The sequence below is a fragment of the Eublepharis macularius genome, chromosome 3 (genome assembly GCF_028583425.1).
Source record: "Eublepharis macularius isolate TG4126 chromosome 3, MPM_Emac_v1.0, whole genome shotgun sequence".
In the NCBI taxonomy this organism is placed as follows: Eukaryota; Metazoa; Chordata; class Lepidosauria; order Squamata; family Eublepharidae; genus Eublepharis; species Eublepharis macularius.
Genome location: NC_072792.1, coordinates 88,400,616 through 88,423,375, shown reverse-complemented (window position 1 = coordinate 88,423,375; position 22,760 = coordinate 88,400,616). Strand labels below are relative to the sequence as shown.

At 40.3% G+C, this 22,760-nt stretch overlaps 1 protein-coding gene across 2 annotated transcripts in view; it reads left to right on the top strand.

The window, feature by feature from the left end:
- The first annotated feature begins 5,874 nt into the window (after positions 1-5,874).
- Positions 5,875-22,760, top strand: part of DIPK2B (divergent protein kinase domain 2B) — a 42,913-nt gene continuing 26,027 nt past the window's right edge. Inside the window, exons 1-2 of one of the 2 annotated variants that reach the window (XM_054975049.1) lie at positions 5,875-6,219; positions 15,021-15,285. In XM_054975049.1, coding sequence (XP_054831024.1) covers positions 5,993-6,219; positions 15,021-15,285 — 492 coding nt within the window. In that variant the 5' untranslated portion in view covers positions 5,875-5,992. Of the gene's footprint in view, positions 6,220-11,497; positions 11,511-15,020; positions 15,286-22,760 lie in introns of those variants that run through there. The other variant, XM_054975050.1, reaches the window with a different exon arrangement.

Genomic DNA, 22,760 nt, shown 5'->3' with positions numbered 1-22,760 from the left:
ACCCCATAGTGTTGAGACCAAATTAAAATACATTCAAAACCATTTTAGCCATTATACTGTTTCATATAGTTCAATCTAATCCTTCTAGCTGCTAATGCAAACAGAGCAACTCTGTTGGAAACGAAATGATCCTCATCAGCAAGCAGAAATATTACTTTATCCAAATCTGAAAGTCCTTCCCGCAAAGATACAATATTAATAAGGAATTTATTTTGAGGATCCAATAAGAAAGAACATCTCAGAATATAATGGATCAGATCATCTACTCCCATAGCGCACACACAGAGTTGTAGAGGGGCAGGGACACATAGAAAATGGCCCATACGGACCACTGAGGGCATAGCTTGCAATCTTAAACTAGTAAAGGCCATCCTTAGTTTCACTGTTGTTAAGGTCCTTAGATAGGATGACCTAAAATGATCTTTCTTAATAAATTTAAAAATAGGAGCAACTTTAGATTGAACAATTGTGTTACTGTCTGCTTTCCCATCCATTTTGAAGACCAAATCCCTCAACTCCCATCATGATCTGTTAGACCTAATTAGGTCATCCGGGATTACATACATGGAGTGTATATAGCCCAAATATTCCTTATAGGTATCACCTTAGAGAGTCAAAGCTCCCTTCAGCTTTGACTCTCAAAAGTTTATACCTTTCTCCCAATTCAGATTAGCCTGGAAGATGGCCTTGGCATAGCTGATCTGGTCCCTTGGATTCATGCTACAGTAACATTGAGACTAGACTACTGTAATGCATCTACATAGGTCTCCCTTAAAAGTCAACTCAGAGACTCCAGTTGGTGCAGAAAACCACAGCTCAGTTATTATCAGGAGTTAAAGCATGCATGTAATTCCCATTCTGCAGTCACTCCATTGGCTACCTATCAGTTAATGGGCTCAAGTCAAAGCTTTGGCCATCACATACAAAGCCCTTCATGTCCTTGGCCCCCTCATATCTACAGTTCTGCCTCTCCTCCTATCTGTGCCACAGCAGCTTTGCTCATCTGAACAGGGCCTTCTGCAGATACCACCCTGAAAATGGGCAGAATCAACAGCGGCCTGTACTTGCACCTTCTCTGTGATGGCCCATATCTTATGGAATGCTCTGCCTGAAGAGGTCAGGAAAGATCCCTCTTTCTTGGCCTTCTGCAAACTATGAAAAACTGAATTAGGAGGCATTTTTACTTAGGCAATAGGCCTGTGCTGTACGAAAATGGTTCAAAGAGATGCTTTGGTAAAGGATAGTGACTGTAAACTATACTACTATGTACTGTCTGTTGATATAGATAGGCTTCTATTGGGCAGTTTCCTCATTGCTTAAAATGTCACATCAAATTACTCAGTTTCAGTAATGTTTCATCTCTGTATTCCTGTATTCAAATTTGCTCTTTTTTGAAATTTCTACAGTGCATACCTATTGTATTGCTTATTGAATATCCCAGCTGTTGATCATATTGACTAACACTGTATAAATGCCTTGAATCTCAGTGATAAGGGCCTACGATAAATAATATAAAAATAAATAAAATGCCAGAGACTCTATGAAAACCCAAAATTTACAGAAGAGTTTTTTCGTACTTGTAGTGGTGGAGAGGGCAGTCAAGTCATGGCTTATGGTGAGCCCTGCTGGGATTTTTAAGGAACAAAACTAACAAAGGCCGTTTGCCATTGCCTGCCTCTGCATAGTTACTCTGGTCTTTTTAGAAGGTCTCTCATCCAATTACAAACCAAGGCCAATCCTGCTTAGCTTCCAAGATCTGATGAGATCAGGCTTGCCTGGGCTATCTACTTTCCTGCTTTTGTACCAGTTAATGCCTCCTTCAGAAAAAGTCAAACAAAGCCAAGTTCTTAAAACTAAAACTGTGTAAGAGCAGTCTTGTTTTTACAGAATTAGCATCTATATCTGTGGAAACTGAAAGAAGACATGAAGCCAGTGTTGCTAGTGGCTTGTTCTGTTTCCATGCCAACCAATGTAAGATCAATGAAATGGGATAAAGATTTTTTTAAGACTATAGTTGGAGCCTAACACTACACTAGGTAACGATTCTTACTTTGGAGGAACTAGTGTCACTCCAATGGACAGAGGAGGAAGTTGGTTGGAATAGAGGTGATTCAGTTGTATATTTTATAGTAATGTGGAAATCTAAATAAGAGATGTATTTCAAAATTAGTAGATGTAGATGTATACTATACATTACAATGTAGAAATAGGTGTTAATAAAATAGGAGATAGGGGAGTAGTATATATAAGGGGAATGGAAAACTGTTGGAAGTCAGCTGAAAAGGGGGGGAATGGGTGGGATTATTATAATGTGATGGATATTGAAGTTATATATTATGATTGGTGTATTTTGACCCATCCAATAAAAATTCTTTTTAAAAAAAAAGGAATAGAGGTGATTCAGCATGCCTGGACATGGGCGGGGGCATTATATTTCTCTTTGTATATGAGTTATCTTCCTAATGAATAGAATGTCTCTCTTTGTCTAAGCTAAGTCATGGAGCCATGGTGCATACTTTCACACACATGCTCCCATACCGCAGACCTCTTGTGATAGGGAACAGTACTCTTCAGGTTAGGCGGTAAAGGCTGGGAGTAGGGGAGCAGCAACCCTACTCTTACATCACCGACTTTCTGATCCCTTTTAACTGGAAATTTCAGTGACCTTCTGCTTGACCAGCAGAGGCTCTACCACTGAAGCACAGCCCCTCCCTAAGGGAACTATAGGTTGTGTTACCTGAAAAATCACCATTTAAACAAGTTGGAGATGCAACATGAAAAATTATATTAAAGAAGGTGGTTGTGCAATGCTGTCTCATGTATATAAATAACTCAGAGAACTAAATATACAAAATGATCAGATGGGTGGAATAAAAGAATTACACTATACTGATCTGTGGGACTGGGCATGTTGTCATGACTAGACATGTTCTTACCATTTACTCCATTTTGTTAAGTTTTCTGTTAATTAGGCCTTGGATTTTCAAAAAAAATTAACTCCATAGAGAACTTTTTCCCTGTGAGGGAGGAAGGAATAGCCCTCCTCTTCCCTCCCAGAAATTCAGGTGCATCAGGATGCAGGACTGACCCTTGCAGTTTTGGAGGAAAATGGCAACCAGTCTTGAATAGGGTTGCCAGCCACTGACTGGCAATCAGAGGGAGTCTGGGAGGCACAGACATGGAGAGGGCACTATTGGTAAAGTGACATCAGCCTAATAGTGAGGTTACACCTCTCTAGGAATCATCAGAAACACTATGGAGCTATCATCACTTCCAGATTTCCCCAGACATAAAACTATCCTGTCACCAATAGCTCTCCCCATCATTTTCCTCTCACTGGCCACAGAAGCAGATGGGAAACTGGCAGTCCTGATCCCAAATCAGAGGTAGGAATCTGAGAGTAACAGCTAAAACACTTCTTCCCTAGGGCCTAGGGTACTTTCCCAGGTCTGCTGCCATGGAGAGGCATGGGCCAGGCCACCTTGTTTTAGACAAGGACATTTAAATTTAAGTGTGTTAATATTTTGTATTTATAGTAACAATTTTTCAAAACTTAATGCAGGTTTTCTGTATGGCTCAGACTCAATGGCTGAACCAGGCCACTTCCTCTTATGATAAAAAGGGGCTCTGAGTCAAAGGGCAAACAGAAGGGGCAAACTGACCCTCCTTTCAGTAGCCCCTTCAAATCCAGGATGGTGGCAGTGGCAAACCTCATCTGCTCAGTGATTAAGTGGGCTAGGGTAACAAAGAAGAAAAGGGTGTGTGGAATCAGCAGCCCAGGGAAGGGGCTCTATGGTGGATTCTTCCAATTCCAGGGGTCTCCACTTCTGTGACATACATACATTTGGTTCTGTTAATATTTTTTTTAGAAGAAGGTAAGATAAGTTTATTGTTTGTGGCCAAAGGACATTACAACCCATACAAATAAAACATATAAAGCACTCTAGCATGTAAACATATGTACAAATATTAAAAGATTAAAATGATCTAGGCAGAAAATACCAGTCAGATAAAACCATCGCTGTCTCTGGAAACAACTTTAGCCCAGATTTTCTTGGCTGCTAAGGCAAACAGAGAGACTCTATAAGAGGTTCTGCTAATATGGGGTACCATGAAACCCATGAATTTGGTTAACTTTTGTCTTTTGAAGGATTAAATATTTGTTTTGCTGTTTCTCTACATTTTAAGCCAGGTATTAAGGCAGCTGGCAATCATCGGCTATCGAATCAGAACTGAGGTTTGTTAGTTAAAAGCAGAGAGGGGGGAGAATCCAAAGACATAACTGAATGTAGCCCATGCAAATTGGTTGGGTTCCTGTCCAGCTCTATTCTGCAAATAAAAAAACTTGAACAAATCAGAAAGCAACATAAGACACTTAGCTCCCTGAAGCAAATGTAGGATGGCAGTAGCAAGTTGGTGTTGCACACAATTCTGAAAATATTGCACACTTGCTCTATAGATGTATAGCATTAAAATAGATGTACAGCAACAAAGAGAACAGAAAACTGCCTAATGTAAGGTATCTTGTGAGCAATGCAGAATGTGGGATTACAGAATATAAGACAATGCAGTAAAAGCCTGCTGATACCTACAATAACAGATGAGTGGAGTTGTCATGATGGAGCATAGCAAGAGAGGTAGACCCACAATTATGTTGGTCCAGGCCATGGAGGGTATTGTAAGTGATCATTAGTATCTTGAACTATACCTGATAACTGATTGGGAGCCAATGGAGCAACTGCAGGGTGGATGTGACATGCATGTTCTGCCTAGCACCTGCTAGTAAGTAGTAACTGGGCTATGGCATACTGAACCAACTAGAGGTTCTGACTTGACTAAGGGTAGAGCCATACAGGGTGCTCTGCAGTAGTCTAGCCTTGAGGTAACCATAGCATGAATCTATATGGTCAGATCTGCCAAGTCAAGGTAGGAGGCCATCTTCTGGATAAAATTAAGCTGGTAGATTTTTTTGCTGCTGCTACTGTCTTAGCTTGCTTCTCCAATAGTAATGCTGGGTCCAATATAATCCCTAGGCTTTTAACAGTATCAGGAAGTGTCCACTGGGCCCCAAAACCCCAACAAAAGTAGAGAGAGCAGTTGGGGGATTATAAGGTATGTCTCAGTTTAAGAATATCAGAAAGTTGTAGAACTATATTGTCTATATTTTCTCAAGAGTATGTATTTAATTTATCCATCAAATGTCTTAAGCAACAAATCACCATAGTTAACTAAGTCCCACTCTAAAATACTCTATTGCACATTTGTTGTAAAGCTTTATTTAAATTGATTTCCTTCTGATCATTTACTGAGTATTGGGTTGGGCGTGGAATCCGTCACTCATTCTCGCTACTTTGGGAGGTATGATGAGGGGGAGGCAAATTTAGCAATAAAATACATTCTTCAAGAGCTAGGAAGCACACAACCAAGCAAGCTATTTAAACTGCATAAATGTATGTTCATTACTATTTTTTTGACAAATTCTTGAAATTCATTTGTTAGGAGAGCAAATGTGAATGAGATTGACCTGTATAAAACTTATGGATCTGAGTTATATCATGGCCTGTATTTTAATATTATCCAAATGGTACAAAAGGATAGTTTTTCATTCTTCACATGCCTCAAGTATAACTATTGTTCATATCAGAAGCAGTTCCTGTTAGGCTTTGGATACCTTGTGTTCCTTCAACAGGATATCCTTCATTTGTCCCCCTCAAAATGATGATGAGCAAAGCTTTTGTTGCACTCTTTGCTTGGTTATGGGTGGGTCAGCAGCTGCTCCTAGTAGCGGAAAGGTAACTATAGCAACAAAAGTTATCTGCATCATCCTGTATTTCCTCACAGCCACCCCAGTCAATGCTCCTTCCCCCGAAACCACTGAAGCTACCAGCTAACTAGTCGGCAAGAAGAAAAAGCTCTAACTGTCCTAGGCCTAATTTTCTATGATTTCATAAATGTATATCAGAAGCCACGTTAGAGCTGGTGGGTACTAGAAATGAGGTCCTGGCTATACTGCCTTTGCTCCAACTTCGTAATTTGGCTGCTGTCTCTTCTGTGTTTGAGTCCAAACTTCAGCAGTTCCTTAGAAGTAAAAGCTTCCCCAACTATATTACCCCGTGTCAAACCCAGCTACAGTTTTGGTCGGACTTTTTTGGGACTTGATAAATGCAACGCCTGCATTGGAACATCAATCTGCAAGAAATTTTTTAAAGAAGAAATAAGGTCAGAATCTTTATAACATATTGGGGTTGGGGAAAAGAGGGGTTGCTATGTCTATAACATTTCTTTCCTGCTTTGGAAGAAAAGAACTCAATAATTTGTCAGAATTTTTGCATGGCTACTTTATCAATAACAAATAGCATTTCACAGAAGCTGCAAACAAATTCTCAAATGTTAACTCTTTGTCATTTAATTAGCCAGATGACCAAGATTGACTAAAATAGTTTTGAGCCAATACTGTTGACTAGAATTATTTGCTGATAAACAGCTAAGAACTTTCCTTGTGACCATTATATAATTAGCAGGTTTCTATTAAAAATATATATGAACACAACCACCATGGGACATGTGCATAAATGCATTTTGACAGTATATTTAATATCCTGAACTATATGCTTGTTGGCTGATGTCAGGAAATGTGAGTTTGGTGCCAGGGTTTCAGGCAAAGTTACACCCAGCAGTGTCTGATTCATTTCACATGGTTTAGAATTTATGCTTTCCTCGTGAAATCAGTGTTCACTGATTTACTAGAAAATAAATGTGAACTCTTGAAGATTTTCAAGATTTTAAAAAACAATATAATAAAAATCTTTGCAATCATCAGAAATCAGTAGCAGAAAATAAGCTAAAACTTACATACCAGACAAAAATGCTTTCCTGAATGAACAATTTTAAGCAATCTGAATGAACTGGCTAAATAAATTTGGCACAGGATTCCAAAGGTTGGCACCATCAGGGATGGATTCTTGTAGCAGGGCTTCACTGGTAATCTTAAGACTCGAGACAAGCATTCTGGAGGAGGCGTTCATCCACTTACCCCAAACCAAGATATTTTCATGCTTAAAATCGGCTCTTAAAACTGCTTTAGTAAGGATAGCCGATATCAAAGATTTTGCACATCATCATAACTGACCAAAATATGAAAGGTGCTCAGAAGTTTTTATCATTTAGGAACTTTAAGAACATCATGACAATTGTCAGATTCATGTGTTCTTCAAGACATTGTCACAATAATTTTATCTATTTCAAGTTCTCAAAACAAAAAGAGTTGGAATAAAAGTAAATGACAGCAGGTAGAGCAAGTTACTAGAGAAATGTTTATTTTTTTCCAGTATGATGTATAGTCCTAAAGATGATTTTAGAGAACTAGCAGCATGGTCAAGGGGAGGGGGGGAATCGCTGTACTAATATATTATTCTTGTAATACAGCAATAATTATATTATTAGACCAAGCAGAAGCAAATTACATTTTTAGGACTCAGCTCCTACATAGTAAAACCATAAGCAGCACTGGTGGCATTCTTGTAAGACTCATTTTTGTCACTCCCCACCCCCACTTTCAAATTAATGAAATGCCTGTCTTTACGACAGGTAAGAGTTGTGCAGAAGGTGGTGCAATTAATTTCTGTTTGCAGACAGACATGGGGACAGTAAAGAGATTGTTAGGAGACTGGGGGCTCGGTGAGTATGTACCTGATTGCAAACTGGGTTTGCTTCTGCAGACTGTGTGAAATGATTTTATGAAGTCTACAGAGTGACAGGAAAATGTACCAAGCTATAGGGTGGGTGGAGTCAAAATAGGGTCACTGCTAGGATAAACTTTTCCAGATTTGAAGTATGGAAATTAGTTAAAATGGGCTTGAGTTAAACCTATAACTTTCTTAAGAGAAATGTTAATTTAGCTGCAACTACACCACTCAATAACCTGTTTCTATTTACGGCAGGCAATGCTCTAGACAAGGTTGAGCATCCTTCCTGACCTCATAGATTCACCAGCTGGGAAAAAAGTAGAAAGGGTATAGGAATTGGACATCCTGATTGTGGTAGTGGTTGTATTATGGGTTGTTCAGAAGCCTTATTAATTGCCTCATGGTTGTCAACCTGGGTTCCAAGGAGACCTAGCTTTTCTAAGAAACATATCAGGTGTTCATGAATGAGAACATCTGTGGGCAAATTTTTGTGAAAGACAATTCACTCAATTTCCTACCTATTTTCTCCTGCAATGTGCACCTACAAGGAAGGGTGTTTTTGTTACTATGATTAATTTGGCCAACCCCCTGACAGACTTTTATAGGGCATTATACTACTCTGCTGAAGTCCTGTGAGCAGCTTTTAGCTGCCTTTTGGATGGAGAGTTCATTAAAACAGGTATTGTATGACTTGCAGGGATGGGGGGGGGGTGAGTAATGAATAAGATCGCTCAAGATAGCCTTCCTACCCCCAAAAAACAGTGTGGGGTTGGTTCCATGCTGCTCAGCATGCTTTACTCATTTCCATTCAACCAGTGGTGTCTATTGTGGTAGTTTGCAGCCCTGTGCTACCTCCTTTTCTAGTCTGTTTTGATTAACCTTCATTAACAGAATGGGATTACCAGGTCCCCACCCTGATGGTACATGTGATATTCTTGACAGTCCTGGATGAAAGAACATGATATAAGGATGAACTATTATCCTGCTGGCACCACCCATCATCATTAGTGAGCTGGTTAAATGTTGGATTTAGTGCATTATGCTTTGCAAATCCAGTCATATTTGCACAGCCTTTTTACATTGTCCTAAACATTTCTGGAGGAAAATATTGATTTAAATTAATGTTTTTTATGCTGAGTAGTAACTTACTAGTAGTAGTAAATTGTAGTGAACCTTTACAAACATTACATGTGAACTGCTTTACTTGCCTTTATCCTGAGAGGAATCCTAAAAGGCAAGTTATGGAAATTTCCATTCTATAGGTGGGGGAATGAGTCTAAGGATCACTGAATTCATGGCTGAGCAGTGGGCTTCATCCTAATCCTTTCAATGCCATCTCTGACACTAGGTCGCACAGCCTCCTGTATCACGGCAGTCTCAAATTCCAGTGACAAGCTCCATAAGAACATTTTCACATGTAAGGCTTCAAGGATCTCTTGCTTCATTGCATTTACAATCTCAAATGTAATATCTGGTGCAGACTGGGCAGATAAAATGAACCAGGAGCAAGCTCAGCTGAGTGACCTCCATAGAGCCTGTAAAGATATTGGTGTGCTGGCAAAAGGGGGTGGTGGTGATGGTGGGAGGGATGCCAGACCCCCCAGCCCCACACCTCGCCCCCACTTACCTGGCCAACGGGGGGATGCACACTTTCCGTGCATACTCCCTTGCAGCGCTGCACGCTGCCATCCACAGCAGACACCTGGATCGGGCCTGTCTTGGCCCAGATTGGAGCTGCTGTGGAGTGCGGGAGCATGCCTACCCTCCACAGTGGCCCAAAACGCACCTGTTTTGGCCCAAATAATTTTGGGCCCGTTTTGGCACGGATCAGGCCTGTTTGGGGCCACTTTAGAGCACAGGAGCGCCCCCGCAATCTGCAGCAGCCCAAAATGGGCCCAATCCACACAAAAATGGGCTCGTTTCTGTTGCTACGGAGCGCAGGAGCGCTCCCGTGCTCCACAGAGCCTCAAAATGGACCCAATCTGCACCAAAACAGGCCCAAAACGAGCCCAATTTGGGCCAAAATGGGTGCGTTTTGGGCCACTGTGGAGGGCAGGAGTGCTACTGCACTCTGCAGTGGCCCCAATCCAAGCCCCTGTGGAGCGTCAGTGTGCTCCCAGGAGCCGCATGATGACATCACTCCCCGGAAGTGACATCATTGCACTTGCGGAGAGTGTTTGCATGTGCTTTGTGCACGCGCACCCCCCCCCCCCAACAGCAGAGGTAAGTGACAGGAGCCAGTGCCCCGCTGGGTGGTTGAGAGGGCCTGACAACCCTAGATGGTGAACTTGAATGGACATGCTGGGAGTAAGATAAGCCTTGCTAGCACAGCCAGCACTTCAGGAGCTCACTTGTGCTCTATCTGGTAGCTGTGGGAGGCAACGAAAGGCATAAGCATGCCTGTTGCTTTCTGTTACACTATTATCCTCAGTGGTGTTACCGGCACCTCTAGTTGTTACCTCACTTGCTTGGGCAAAAAAGTAGTTTACTATATGGAGAGTAAAATAGTCACACATGGCACTATTTTACATATACACTGTAGAGTCACCAACTCTTGGTCTACTCTCCCTTTCTTGCTGCCCACTTTTCTTCAGCATAAGTGCAATTTTTGTAGTTCAAATACATTTTATTATGTTTAATATAAATTGGCTATCTAATAAACCATGTAATAAATGCAGTGAACATAACCAACTTTGTATTGAATTTTATAGAAAAGTAACAAAAATTTAATATCTCTGTCATTGATAATATCTGATGTCCATATAATAAATTCAAGGTGTCCAACTTTCTACAAAATATCTTACTATGTTGTATTGAGGAATATGGATTTGAAGAAAGGGATTTTATATACCACTTCTGTGCCTTTCAGTATTATATACCACATCTGTGCCTTTCAGGATTATATACCACTTCTGTGCCTTTCAGGATTATATGCACTTTTTCTATGCCCAGGAGCTATTGTAGTATTTGTAATGCAACCTGCAAGAATATGACACTTGGAACAGAGGACCAAAAAGAAGAATGTATGTTAAACATGTCAAACTCTGTAAGAACTGAGAACTAAACAGTATATGCTTGCAACATGATGTAGAGATGCACCTGTAGAGATGCCACACAAATGTTATATTATTCTATATGATTCTAATAGGATTTAATACAAAAGAGCTCTTTGTAAGAACTGATTAATGTTGCATACTAGGTCAGCCAATTTTAGCAGCATCTCTCTCAAGGCTGGGAAAGAGAGAAACTGCAGAAGTGGGGGAACATTCTTTTCCACCCACAGATCCCAGCTCTCTGAAAGCCCCAAGGTTGCCAAGAAGAGACTTCAGAGCACCGTCAAAAGTAACATTGGCAAAAAGGAGGGGGCAGAAGTAGGCCCACAAGAGGAGGTAGGTAAGAGAAAGGGGGAAGATGTTCTTCCGAGAGGAACAGGCCCAAGGACAGATAAGGAAATTGCAATCTTGCAATTTCTCCAATTATGCAGCTGACCTAAGTTTGCTTCTTCCAAGCAAAGTAACCCTAGACACTTGTGTCAAGACAGGAGGTCCTCTTTCTATGCCAATGGGGGACCTCTGCATTCTGCGAGCCAATAAGATAACTAATATTATAATTAACCTAAAAGTATTAATTGTTTTGCACTTCTATTGTAGCTTTGATGAGCACTGGGCACGAGGGAACCCTTTACTTCCCGTGTAAGGGGAGCTCATCCATTGCTTAATTAAACAATCTATTTTGCTTCAATTCAACAGGACTCCAAGAGTGTCTTTTTCATTGTGATTGGCTAAGAGGGACACCAAAAAGGCACCAAGTTCTGTGTCTTTAACAGTATGATTCCCTATTTTCTTTGAACTGAATAATATTGCTTAGCTTTACCATATAAAAAATGTTCTGTACTTGAATCCCATAACTGCCTAAGTGTCCTATATGTTACATTGGTCAAGACAATCTGGTTTTACATTTTTAAAATGCTGATTTTTGTGTGATTGTGATAAACTCATTTCAGCAATACCATGTGTGATAGAGAGCTTGTAACTCTGCCATTAACTAAGCAGATGTAAAAATTAGTTTGAAAAAGTAGGTCATCATTTCTTGACCACATTGAACTCAACACACTTCTCCAAGGTCCTTGGCCATAATCGCATGGACACAGGTTTCTTTGAGCCAGCTAGGGCAGATGGATCTTTATGAGGAGATGGTACTCTGTCTTATCACCAACCAGTAATGGGAAAGTCCTGCTTGCACATAAAAGACTGGAGTGCAGCCAACACCTCCTGAATGAAGGTTTCTGGAGGAAAGTGATGTTTTGTCTTACTATTACGATACTTATATCATCCTATCTCCAAGAAATTCAGAGCATCTACATTGTTCTTCATTTTATCTTCTCAAGGTCTCTATGAGAAAGGGTAAGATACTGGCTGGCTCTATGGTTTAGAAAGCAAACCTAAGCAGATCTACTCAGGACTAGAGATGGGCACAAATAGAAAAAAATTAACATGATGTTCACTGTTCGTTGCCATCTACGAACAGTGACTCACAAACAACTATGAACATGGGCCTGTTCACGAACATGTTCGTAGTTGGCTGTTCGTGGGGGACAGCAGGCTCTCCTCCAGTCATCATCCAAGTCAAGATCCCTACCACACCACTCCCAGAAACCTTACCTGAGCAGGCAGCAGGAAAGGTACCAATAATAAATAATAGCTTGGCCAAGTGCCTGGCAGCAGCCCTGGAACTTGAAGGGGTAGATCCCTATACCACCACACACAAAGAAAATTCAAGCTCCGATGCACTCTATCAAAATGCCAACAGCAACTGTCTCTCCCTGTCCACTATCTGCAAAGCCAGAGCTGGGAGCCCCTTTCCCCCTGGTCTTTTTTCCCTTGTAACAAATTTGGAGCTCCACACTTGAAAGGAAGACCTGCCTATCAAGCTAAATTGGGCTTAGATTTGGGTTTCCAGGGCAACAGCAGGAGTTCAGACAGAGTTCAGACAATCCCTGCCTAAGTTGCCAAGGGAATTGATTGCAGGTGCCAGACTGTCTGGCTTGACGAACAGCAATGAACGAGGCTTGCAACGACCACCTGTTCATTTAGAATGGGGCCTCACGAACAGCTTGTTCGTGAACAGCAGATTGGGCTGTTCGTGGCTTTTTTTGGTTTGTATTGCTGTTCGTGCCCATCTCTACTCAGGACTATCCATAGGCCCAGGAGTGTGTTCTTAGGATTGCATTGTTACTGAGTATTTAAATCTAATAGTGCAGTACTAAATAGAATTATACCTTATGCCCATTGACTTCTTTGACTTAGAAGGTGTAACTCTGCTTAGGGTTTCCCTGTAGTTCCCTGTGGATTCAGTTTATTGCTATATCACAGTGACTCTAAGCATTATTTAACCATTTAATAAATTGTCATTAACAAACATAACCTGGCAGTTCAAATGAATCTTAGAGATTGTGCATAACAGTGAGATTTCCTGCTCTCTGAAAGGAAAAAAATGCCATTTTAACTTAAGTCATCACAAAGGTATCCATTATCAAACCACACACTCTGCAGGGATTCCTTTGGGATTACTTTCTAATTGAAGATTATTGCCCAAGGCTCATAAATTTCTAAATCATTTTTGAAATTTAGATTAGGTACCTAAACCATTAGGCTCTTTTCAGAATTGTACTAATTTCTCATTAACTGTGGAAGTCATCTGCATTTTAAAATTAAATTCTTTGAAGTGGGGGGTGGGGAATTCCAGTTTTATAACACTCAAATTAGTTTCATGTTTTTAAAAAATACGTCTTCATAAGATTGTATTTTAACCCCACCCTAAACAGAACTTTTTGCCAAGGCTATATTCAGTTTTGAATTATTAACATTAGAGTTGTGATGAGGTTAAATTAGGACATTTTTCCTGTGTTCATAGTAAAGATTATTACAATTAGAAAATGTTCTTGAATGGCTGCCATTAGACTGAAAAAAGTGCACATTATATGAATGTTTACAAGATTGACTATTTTGTATATAAGTGTGGCTATACACTCACTTTTTTCAGTCTAGATGCAGAGAAGTTAGCCATGTTAGTCTGTGGTAGCAAAATCAAAAAGAGTCCAGTAGCACCTTTAAGACTAACCAATTTTATTTTAGCATAAGCTTTCGAGAATCAAGTTCTCTGCCTATCAGGCATCTGACGAAGAGAACTTGATTCTCGAAAGCTTATGCTAAAATAAAATTGGTTAGTCTTAAAGGTGCTACTGGACTCTTTTTGTTTTTTCAGTCTAGTGGCAGTCAGTCAGTGAAATGTCCTAATTGTTATAATCTTCCCTGAGAACACAAGGACAAAAGCAGAGGGGGTGGCTGGGTGGAAGAGTGCTTGTGTGCACATGCCAGGCTATTTTGAGCAACTTGATGGAACAAGAAAATCTTTAACATCTAATTGGAGGATCCAGTTATTTCCTTAACAAAAATATAGCAGGAAGATAAAGCAACCTCACATTAAACAATAGAAGTGAACAGAGAAAGAGAGAGTGTATGTATAACTGAAAAGTATGTAATAGTGAACATCATCTGCTCAAGGTACAATCAATAGCTGTACATCAAATGAACATTTTAGTGTTTCCAACTGTCTAGACAATTTGTACTCAGAAAAGGAACAATGTGGTGAAGAAGTGGGACACCTTTTACAATTTCTTTGTGGATCATATTTTATAGGACCCATTTATTTCTTAACCTTAGTTTTTTCATAATTCTGTTTCATGTTAGATATGGTTCTGGTTATTGACTGTTTCTCTTGATCTGTTTATGTTCACCATTGCATACTTTTAGGATTTATGTCACATATTCATTCATTTTGTTGATTTCTGAAGCTTCTGTGCAGTATTACATGGAATAGGTAAGAAAAGCAGTGATAGACCCTCCATTGACAATCAGTTGTTAAAGATTCTACACCCTATAAAAAGGAGATAATACCTTTTGAGAAGTAACCTGTAGGTCAGTCACACTTTCTCTGCTTCACGTCACAGGGAAGTTGTGAGGATAAAATATGGGAAGGGAGACTATATTTATTTATTTATGTCATTTATAGTCCACCTTTGTCACTGAGACTCAAAGCGGATTACACAGTATGAGATTAGAACAATCAGTATCAAGTACATTTCAATACAGTATGCTGTATTGCTGTATGCAATACAATATGCTGCCTTGGGCTCCTTGGAGAAAGGGTAGGATAAAAATGCACTGGATAGATCAGTTTTGGAATCCTATTTACAGCTGTAAAAACTTGGCATAAACCACAGTATGTACTGGATTAAGAGGGATTAACAGTGTACCTTTCTTGATTTAACAATAGATTTGACAGCTGGCTTTCTTCTCATTTAAAACTACCTCCCAACTACCTCCCTTGCTACTCTGGGAACTACACTGATGATACTAAAAGTTGGCGTCCGGTTGAAATCTCCAGATTAATGACAAAATACCAGCATGATCAATCTGACAAAAGAATTTGTGCTTCCCTTACCCTTACTAAAAGCTGCAGCATTGAGCGAGCCTTATGGAAGACTGAGAGATTCCAGAAATGGTTGAATGCAAAACGTCTCACCCTAGCCCTAGTTCAGGTTGGTATACAGGCTTGTGAAATGCATAGTCTATTTATAGACCATCATGTTTGGAAGCTACTTTTCTTTACAACCACATTGCTATATTGTTATGGATTCTATTACTCTATATAACACACATGTTAAAAGTCACAAAGAAACAAGAATTGCAACTTTGTGAGCACCTGGTAATAACTGATGAATAAAGAGGGGAACAGAATGGGTTAAACATTTGGAGCTGAAACTAAAGGAAAACAGATATTTGAAATTTACCAATGGAAATGTACCATGGTGTGCATATATTCTAATCACTGTTTATTGTATCAACTTATTTGAACTATTTATATCCCACTCTAATAAACTATTCTCAAAGTAAGCCACACAACGATCAATGAAAAATACACAACCAGCAACATAAGATAATATGTATCAGAGCAGGGGAAAATACCAATTAAATATGCCAAATAGTAAATAAAACATGAGAGTCTAAAACCTAAAGTCATAAAAGTGACATCACCCACCATAGAACCATCAGTAAAACACCTGAGATGATAATTTCATGGATGTGGAAATAAAGACTTTACACAAAGACTTGAGAGAATAAGAATACTTTTGCCTGCCACATAAAAGACTGAGTATTTGGTGCCTCTATAGAGAGGGAGTTCTAGAGTTTCAGTGCCAGAACAGATAAAACCATGTCTGGAGTTCACCCACCATACTTCTAACAGGACCTCTGCAGAATATCAATCTCTACAGGAGTATAAAACTCACCACATAATTATTTGTTTACAAATAGGGACTTGTGAGACTCATGGTGGGGAGAATCCCATCCCATATCCCCAACCACTTGCTAGATAGCTTGCCATTCCCCTTCCTCTTATTCACCAAGAGATTCATGGAGGAATTTTATTCTCCCATTCCCCTGACAGGTCCAGTAGTAGAGGGGTCATGGTCGGGGAGTATAGGCTACCTCTCCTCCTTGCCCACTCATCCACCTCCAGCACTGCCACCTCAGCAGAAGTTTCAGGATAGTGGGGGCAGCAGAGGCTCTCCCTCCATCTTGCCAACCTGCCCGTCTTCAGCACTGCTGCCCCAATGGAAGTTTTGGCAGTGAGAGGAAGAACATGGCAGAGGCTCCCCCTCCTCACTCACCTGCCTGCTTCCAGTGCTGTTGCCTTACTGGGGATTTTAGCACAACAATGAGAGTATCATGAGAAGCAATATCCAAAACAGTAAAATCATGAAAACTTACTAAGACAATTATTTAACACCAATAAAGGTTATATCAAAATGATTTTTATATTTCTGAATTATTAAGGTGTTACACAATGGCTCTGTATCACAAAGAAAACTCTCTTATGTCAAGTTATTGCCTTCAGAAAATGCCATACAGTCAGCCTTGAGAACTATCCAAAAAGTGCTAGTGCGTGACATATACAATTAAACCACTCTTAATTCCTATGCCCAATACCTTTAAAGTGCTGTTCAATAAATATAGTATTGTAATGGACCATATAAGGTGCTGATATTCAATAAATACGATGTTACAACTTTACTTTTCTCATACAAAAGCAATATAGGGGAATTCAACAAAGGCACAGATATGCTTCATAACGAGTCAAGAATGTTTGGCTTGACTCTGTGGTATCAGCGTCTAATGCACTCATAAACTTCTATTTACCATACTATTCCCGCATTAATCACCCAGACATCCTGCAGAAGGCTGCATATAAGATGAGTGTTTGACAGCTATATAGCTGTCAAACTATATAGTGCCATCTTTGAAAAAGAACAGAAACGGGACTAAGGAGGAGAACCGGTCGACCTGTCAGATGCTCACCATTTATTGGACTTCATAATGAGTCATCTATGCTCTTAACTTGATTCCTTGATGAACTGTACACAACTGAAGGAATTTGTTTCCAAGATTATTGGAGCAAAATGTGCTTGACTCTTTATAAAGCATGCATGTGCCTCTGTTGAATTCCCATATATCGTTAAATAAAATAATAAAATAATTGTCTTAGTAATTCTTCTCAATTTTACTGTCTTGGATATTACTGGGAATTTTGTAAGTGGAGGAGAGAGATGAGGGTGGTGTAGGCTTTCACTCCTGCTCACCTACCTGCTCGCCTCATGAACCATTTCAGTGGTGGGGCAATGGGGCAGCATAGACTCCTCTTCCTGCTTGTTCAACTGCCTGCCTCTAGCAATGCTGCCTCAGCGACCATTTCAGCATTGTTAGGAGCATCAGAGCTTTGGGCAGGCCTTCATGCTTCCAGTGAGGCAGTCTGAGTGGCCTCAGATCAAGAATATACAAGAACATGCAAGAACATACAATGACTCCCTGGTTTTAGTTGACCTGATGGAGGGAGAGGAAGAGGCTAGCTAGTGGAAAACTCAGAGTTCGGAGCAGGAATACGTGATCAAATCTACAAGGAATCTTCTATTGGTTAACAAGCCTCAATAAAAAGTAAAATCATGACATTTAACCTTTTAGACTCACCTACTAAGCACTGATGCCAGGGAAGTGTGTCTCAACTGATGTCAGTGCCATTCCGTGGGTGTGTCATATCCAAGCATGGTACTGAAGGCTCCCCCAGAAGGATTCCTCCAGACTCGAGCACAGTATAGAACTCTGTCATACCCCACCAGCATCAAGCACACTCTAATGGCTCAGAGCCCACAGGCACCCGACCAGGACTCTCTCCTGTTTCTTTAATCTGTCACCCACCTATAGCGATGTATGTTATGTAACAGGAAGTCTGTTGGCCTTTTTACTGAATTCCTTCTGAGTTGCACAGTTAAGTGAAGATACACATCATGTGTTCTACCCACAATTCCTTCAGCTTCAAGAGCATGGTGGGGCACTTGCAGAATTATCAGAACAGGAGAGAAAGTCTAAAAGACAAGAAGTGTGTGGTGCTTACAAATAACATAAAGCAGCAAAAACCACCAGCAGGAATAAAAATACTGAGGAGGAAACAAAAGAGGAAGCAAACCTGAGGGATCAAGGATTGTCCTCAGCCAAATAAGAGGGAAAGGAATCCATCCTGGCTATCCTCCTAAACAAAGAATGCAAGGGTGTGGTGATTTGAGGAGGTTTTCAATTGAATTAAATGAAGCCAGTTGTTATATTTTGCCTCTGGTGCAAATAGAAAAGTCCATTGCCAATTGTTAGAACCAAGAATAATCTTGACTTTTGAAAAACTATACAATTCTGCAGTTCTACAAACTATGCAATTTCATTTGTATAAGTATTGATGTTGCTACAAGCCAATTTTGTTTCCACAAAGGAAGAAATGTCACTTTTGCACGTTTGTTCAAGAAGTGAACCAAGTTATGAGAGTATGTATATACAATCAGGGAACCCGCAAAGACTTGAGGAGAGGCTCCCATTTTTGCCTCTCCCACTATTTTCTCATTCCTTCCTCATACCCCCCTTTTCTTGCTTCCTTCTTTCTTTTCCACCCATCAGCCAGCCCATCTTAATCTGCCCCCCCTGTTTTCAGGCTTTCCTCCCTCTGGTGGACTTTGCCTAGGAAAACTATGGCCCACTTGCATGGTACTAGCCACATGGCTGGGTCCAGTTGTGAAGTGCCAGCCATTGGGCTGGGCCTAGTAATGCAGTGGGGAACCCACAAGGGTTTGTGGGGGCACCTTACTTTCCTCTGTATCTTCTTCTCCACACTATTTCCTCTTTCCCTCGTCATGACAATCCCCATATCCTCACCTTTCCCTGCTTCCTTCTCTCCTTTCCACTCACCAACCAACCTTTGGTTGTTGTGGATTTTCCGGGCTGAATTGCCGTGGTCTTGGCATTGTAGTTCCTGACGTTTTGTCAGCAGCTGTGACTGGCATCTTCAGAGGTGTAGCACCGAAAGACAGAGATCTCTCAGTGTCACACTGTGGAGAAGATGTTAGCAGGTAATTTATATCTATTCAGGAAGGTGGGTTAGAGTTTTGTCATCCTGTAAGAGTTTCCCAGGGTGTGAAATGCTAATGGAATGCTAATGCTTCACTGTATCCTGAGGAGGTTCTTTTGCATATGGATTGGTGCTTGATATGCTAATCTTATCTGCAGGGCTATTGTAAGATGTAGAGTATTTTGTTAGCCTGGTGTTTTTCAGGACTGGAAACCATGCTCTATTCATTCTTAAAGTCTCTTCTTTCCTGTTGAAGTTGTGCTTATGCTTATGAATTTCAATGGCTTCCCTATGCAATCTGACAAAGTAGTTGGAAGTGTTGTCCAGTATTTTAGTGTCCTGGAATAAGATACTGTGTCCTGTTTGATACTGTCTGATTAAACCAAGGATAAATCAAAAAGCTAAGGAAAAACAGTCTACCACAGGAAAAGTGTTTTTGCCATATATCAAAGGAATCACTGATCAGATGGGAAAACGTATGAAAAAGCACAACCTACAAACAGTATTCAGACCCACCAGAAAAATACAACAGATGCTACGATCAGCAAAAAACAGTAGAGACCCCCTCACCTCTGCAGGAATATACCGCATACCCTGCAGCTGTGGACAAGTTTACATCGGGACCACACCGTGTAGCATCCAGACAAGAATAAAAGAACATGAAAGACACTGCAGACTTGGCCAACCTAAAAAATCAGCAGTGGCTGAACATAGTTTAACTCAAACACGACACAGTATCTTATTCCAGGACACTAAAATACTCGACAACACTTCCAACTACTTGGGGGCTGTATGAGTTCCCTCAATGGGGAAAAAGGCCTCTCATACACTCTCAATGCACTTTTTCAGATTTTTCTGCAAACCTGCAGGTTTTCTCGGGTTTGTTGAAAGATCTGACTTGTCTGTTTATGACACCAGTCCCTGAATTTAAGTATCCACAGAGAATTAGGGCCAAATGAAATGTGACAATGTCCATGTAGCCATCTTGAGGACACCATTACATTTAGTTTGGTCCTCAGATATATTGATTATTCATATGAACTGCAAAGAAAATTATCCTAACTTAGAATTAAAACAGGCAAAAGAAATGTATCAGAAATACAACCCATAGCAGTCAAGGCCTATAGACAACTTGAACTGTTGTTCAATTAACAACGTTCCTGTTGTTAATTAGGAACCAATAAGAGGGAAACCCACAGGGGAGGGAAAATCCCACTATTCCTCTCTTTATGTTTATATTTTCTGTTGCTGCCAGCACTCTTCCACTTTTATCTTCTCACCCCCTCCCCTCAACCATATTGATGCTACTTTCTACCACTGCTCCCAGATACTCATTTTGTGTTTAAAAGTCTGGTTGCATGGGGTTACTAGGCAACCCTACAATGCTGATCATGAGTGACGTCACAAGATCTCTTCTTAGTATTTTTTTAAGTTGTGATGTGTGCACATTGCTACTCCATGGGAAGGGGGTTAAATACTTCCCTTTTAAAACCTTTGGGGTTTTTCTGTAAATCTGGAGGTTTCCCCAAGTTTGTGGAAACAACTCCCATTTCTGTACCTAGTCCTATTGTGTGTGGATTTTTTGATCCACATTCTGACACCAAGTTAGAATCTTGCCCTTGCTGGCTTCTGCTTCTTTACCTCTTTCATCTCTGCCATCCCCTCCCACTACACACTCTCCCCCTGCCCCTCCTACCATGTCCTCTTCTCCTCCCTTTCATACTCTCTTCCACTATTGACATCACTCTCTTTTGTCTCTATCTTGATCCTGCTGCCTGCTACTACCCTGTTGCTGACACTGCTGCATACTGTGCCATTATTTCCTAAGGCTGCTAGCAATTCCCCAAATAGCAGGTAAGATTTCATTTTGTCTTTAATTTGCGTTTTTAAAAATCCTTATTATTATTTTTCCACATCTTTTTGCAAACTACATTGTAGAAAGATCTCTCCTGTCTTTACATGGCCCTAACATGTATATTTTTTGATCTGCACTCTTGTTACTATTTAATATAAAGAGTACTTCATTCCATTTGAAATCTGTGCAATATTATTTTGAAGCTAATATTATTGAGACAGAGAGAGAGAGAGAGAGAGAGAGAGCACTAGTGTAGTGTAAAGATGAGCCAAGGTTTGACCTGTTTCAAATCTTGCCTCTGCCATTATTTCATCTCAGCCATGCCAGCCCACCCACCATCCCCAAAGCATGAGGTAATAATATTAACTTTCCTAAAAATTACCACAAAGTAATGTATGCAAACTGTTCTGAGTATTCTAAAGGTTTATATTGATTCTATGCACATTAATAGAATGTTACTTTATATACATGGATTAAGAGATGTTTTTATCTACATACGTACACAATTTATTTTAATTACTGATTTGTTATTCCTAGTAGATTAATGCTTAATTCTTGCAGGATGACCTCCTTTTTGTTTCCCTATGATTTTTTTCTACATTTGAATTAGCAGTGCAATCCTAAACAGAGTTAAAGCTTTCCAGGCCCATTGACATCAATGAACTTAGAAAGCTATAACTGATTACATTTAATTGAGGAACAATGGAGTTCTGAAACAGGAGTAAGTAATTTGAATAACTAAATGGTGAGTACACTTTGATAACTATACCTCATTCATCTATTTGATCAATGTGTTCAGTTTTACAGAGAAGTATGCTGTTTCCCTGCTTTGTTCTTTCCTTTTAGTCTCATAGAACTGCCACAGAGCTGCCACAACATTCTGGTCACTACACTAGAGTAAGTGGCATAGAAGCCAATTTCACAACTAGAAACTTATTTTCCATTATTTTGAAAAACGACAAAGCAATAGCTAACCTATAATGCTGAGTAGAGATTTGGGGAGGTTTTACGGTTCAGCGGTACATCATCTGTTTAACTTGCAGAAGATCCGACATTTAATCCCTTGCATCTCCAATAAAAAAGATAGTAGGCAATATGGAAGTCCTCTGCCTGAGATACTGGAGAGCTGCTGCCAGTCAGATTAGACAATATTGACAATATTAGACAATATTGACTTAGATAGACCAGTGGTCTAATTCGATATAAGGCAGCTTTGTGTGTACATGTAAAGAGAATCAAGTTATTCTGACAGGGTATCATATGACTTCCCCCTTCTTCCTCTCTGCTACTTTTCTGTGGAAATTTCTGCATTTTTAAAACTTATTTAAATAAGGGATAATAAATGTTTAATAGCCACCACCATTGTTTTATCTCTAGTGTCTAGTAATCACAAATATACCTGTAACCACAGATGTTACATTTAGCTTGCTTAACTAATAAGCACTGATAGACTGGCAGCCCAATCCTAACCCCCCCAGGCAGCATCGTTGCTCATGTGCTGGTGTAAATGGGGCAGCGCTGCACGGCTCCCTATGGACTTTTGCAGGATAGTCCCGCCGGTGCCCGAGTGTGGCAAGGCAAGATGCAGCAGCCTCTGGGAGGGCCCGCCCCCGCCCCCACCCCGCCCACCATTCCCCTGACAACCTCGCTCACACCAGCTAATGGCCACACCCATCCCAACATTCAGGTGAGGGGCAAACAGCGACACAGCCGAT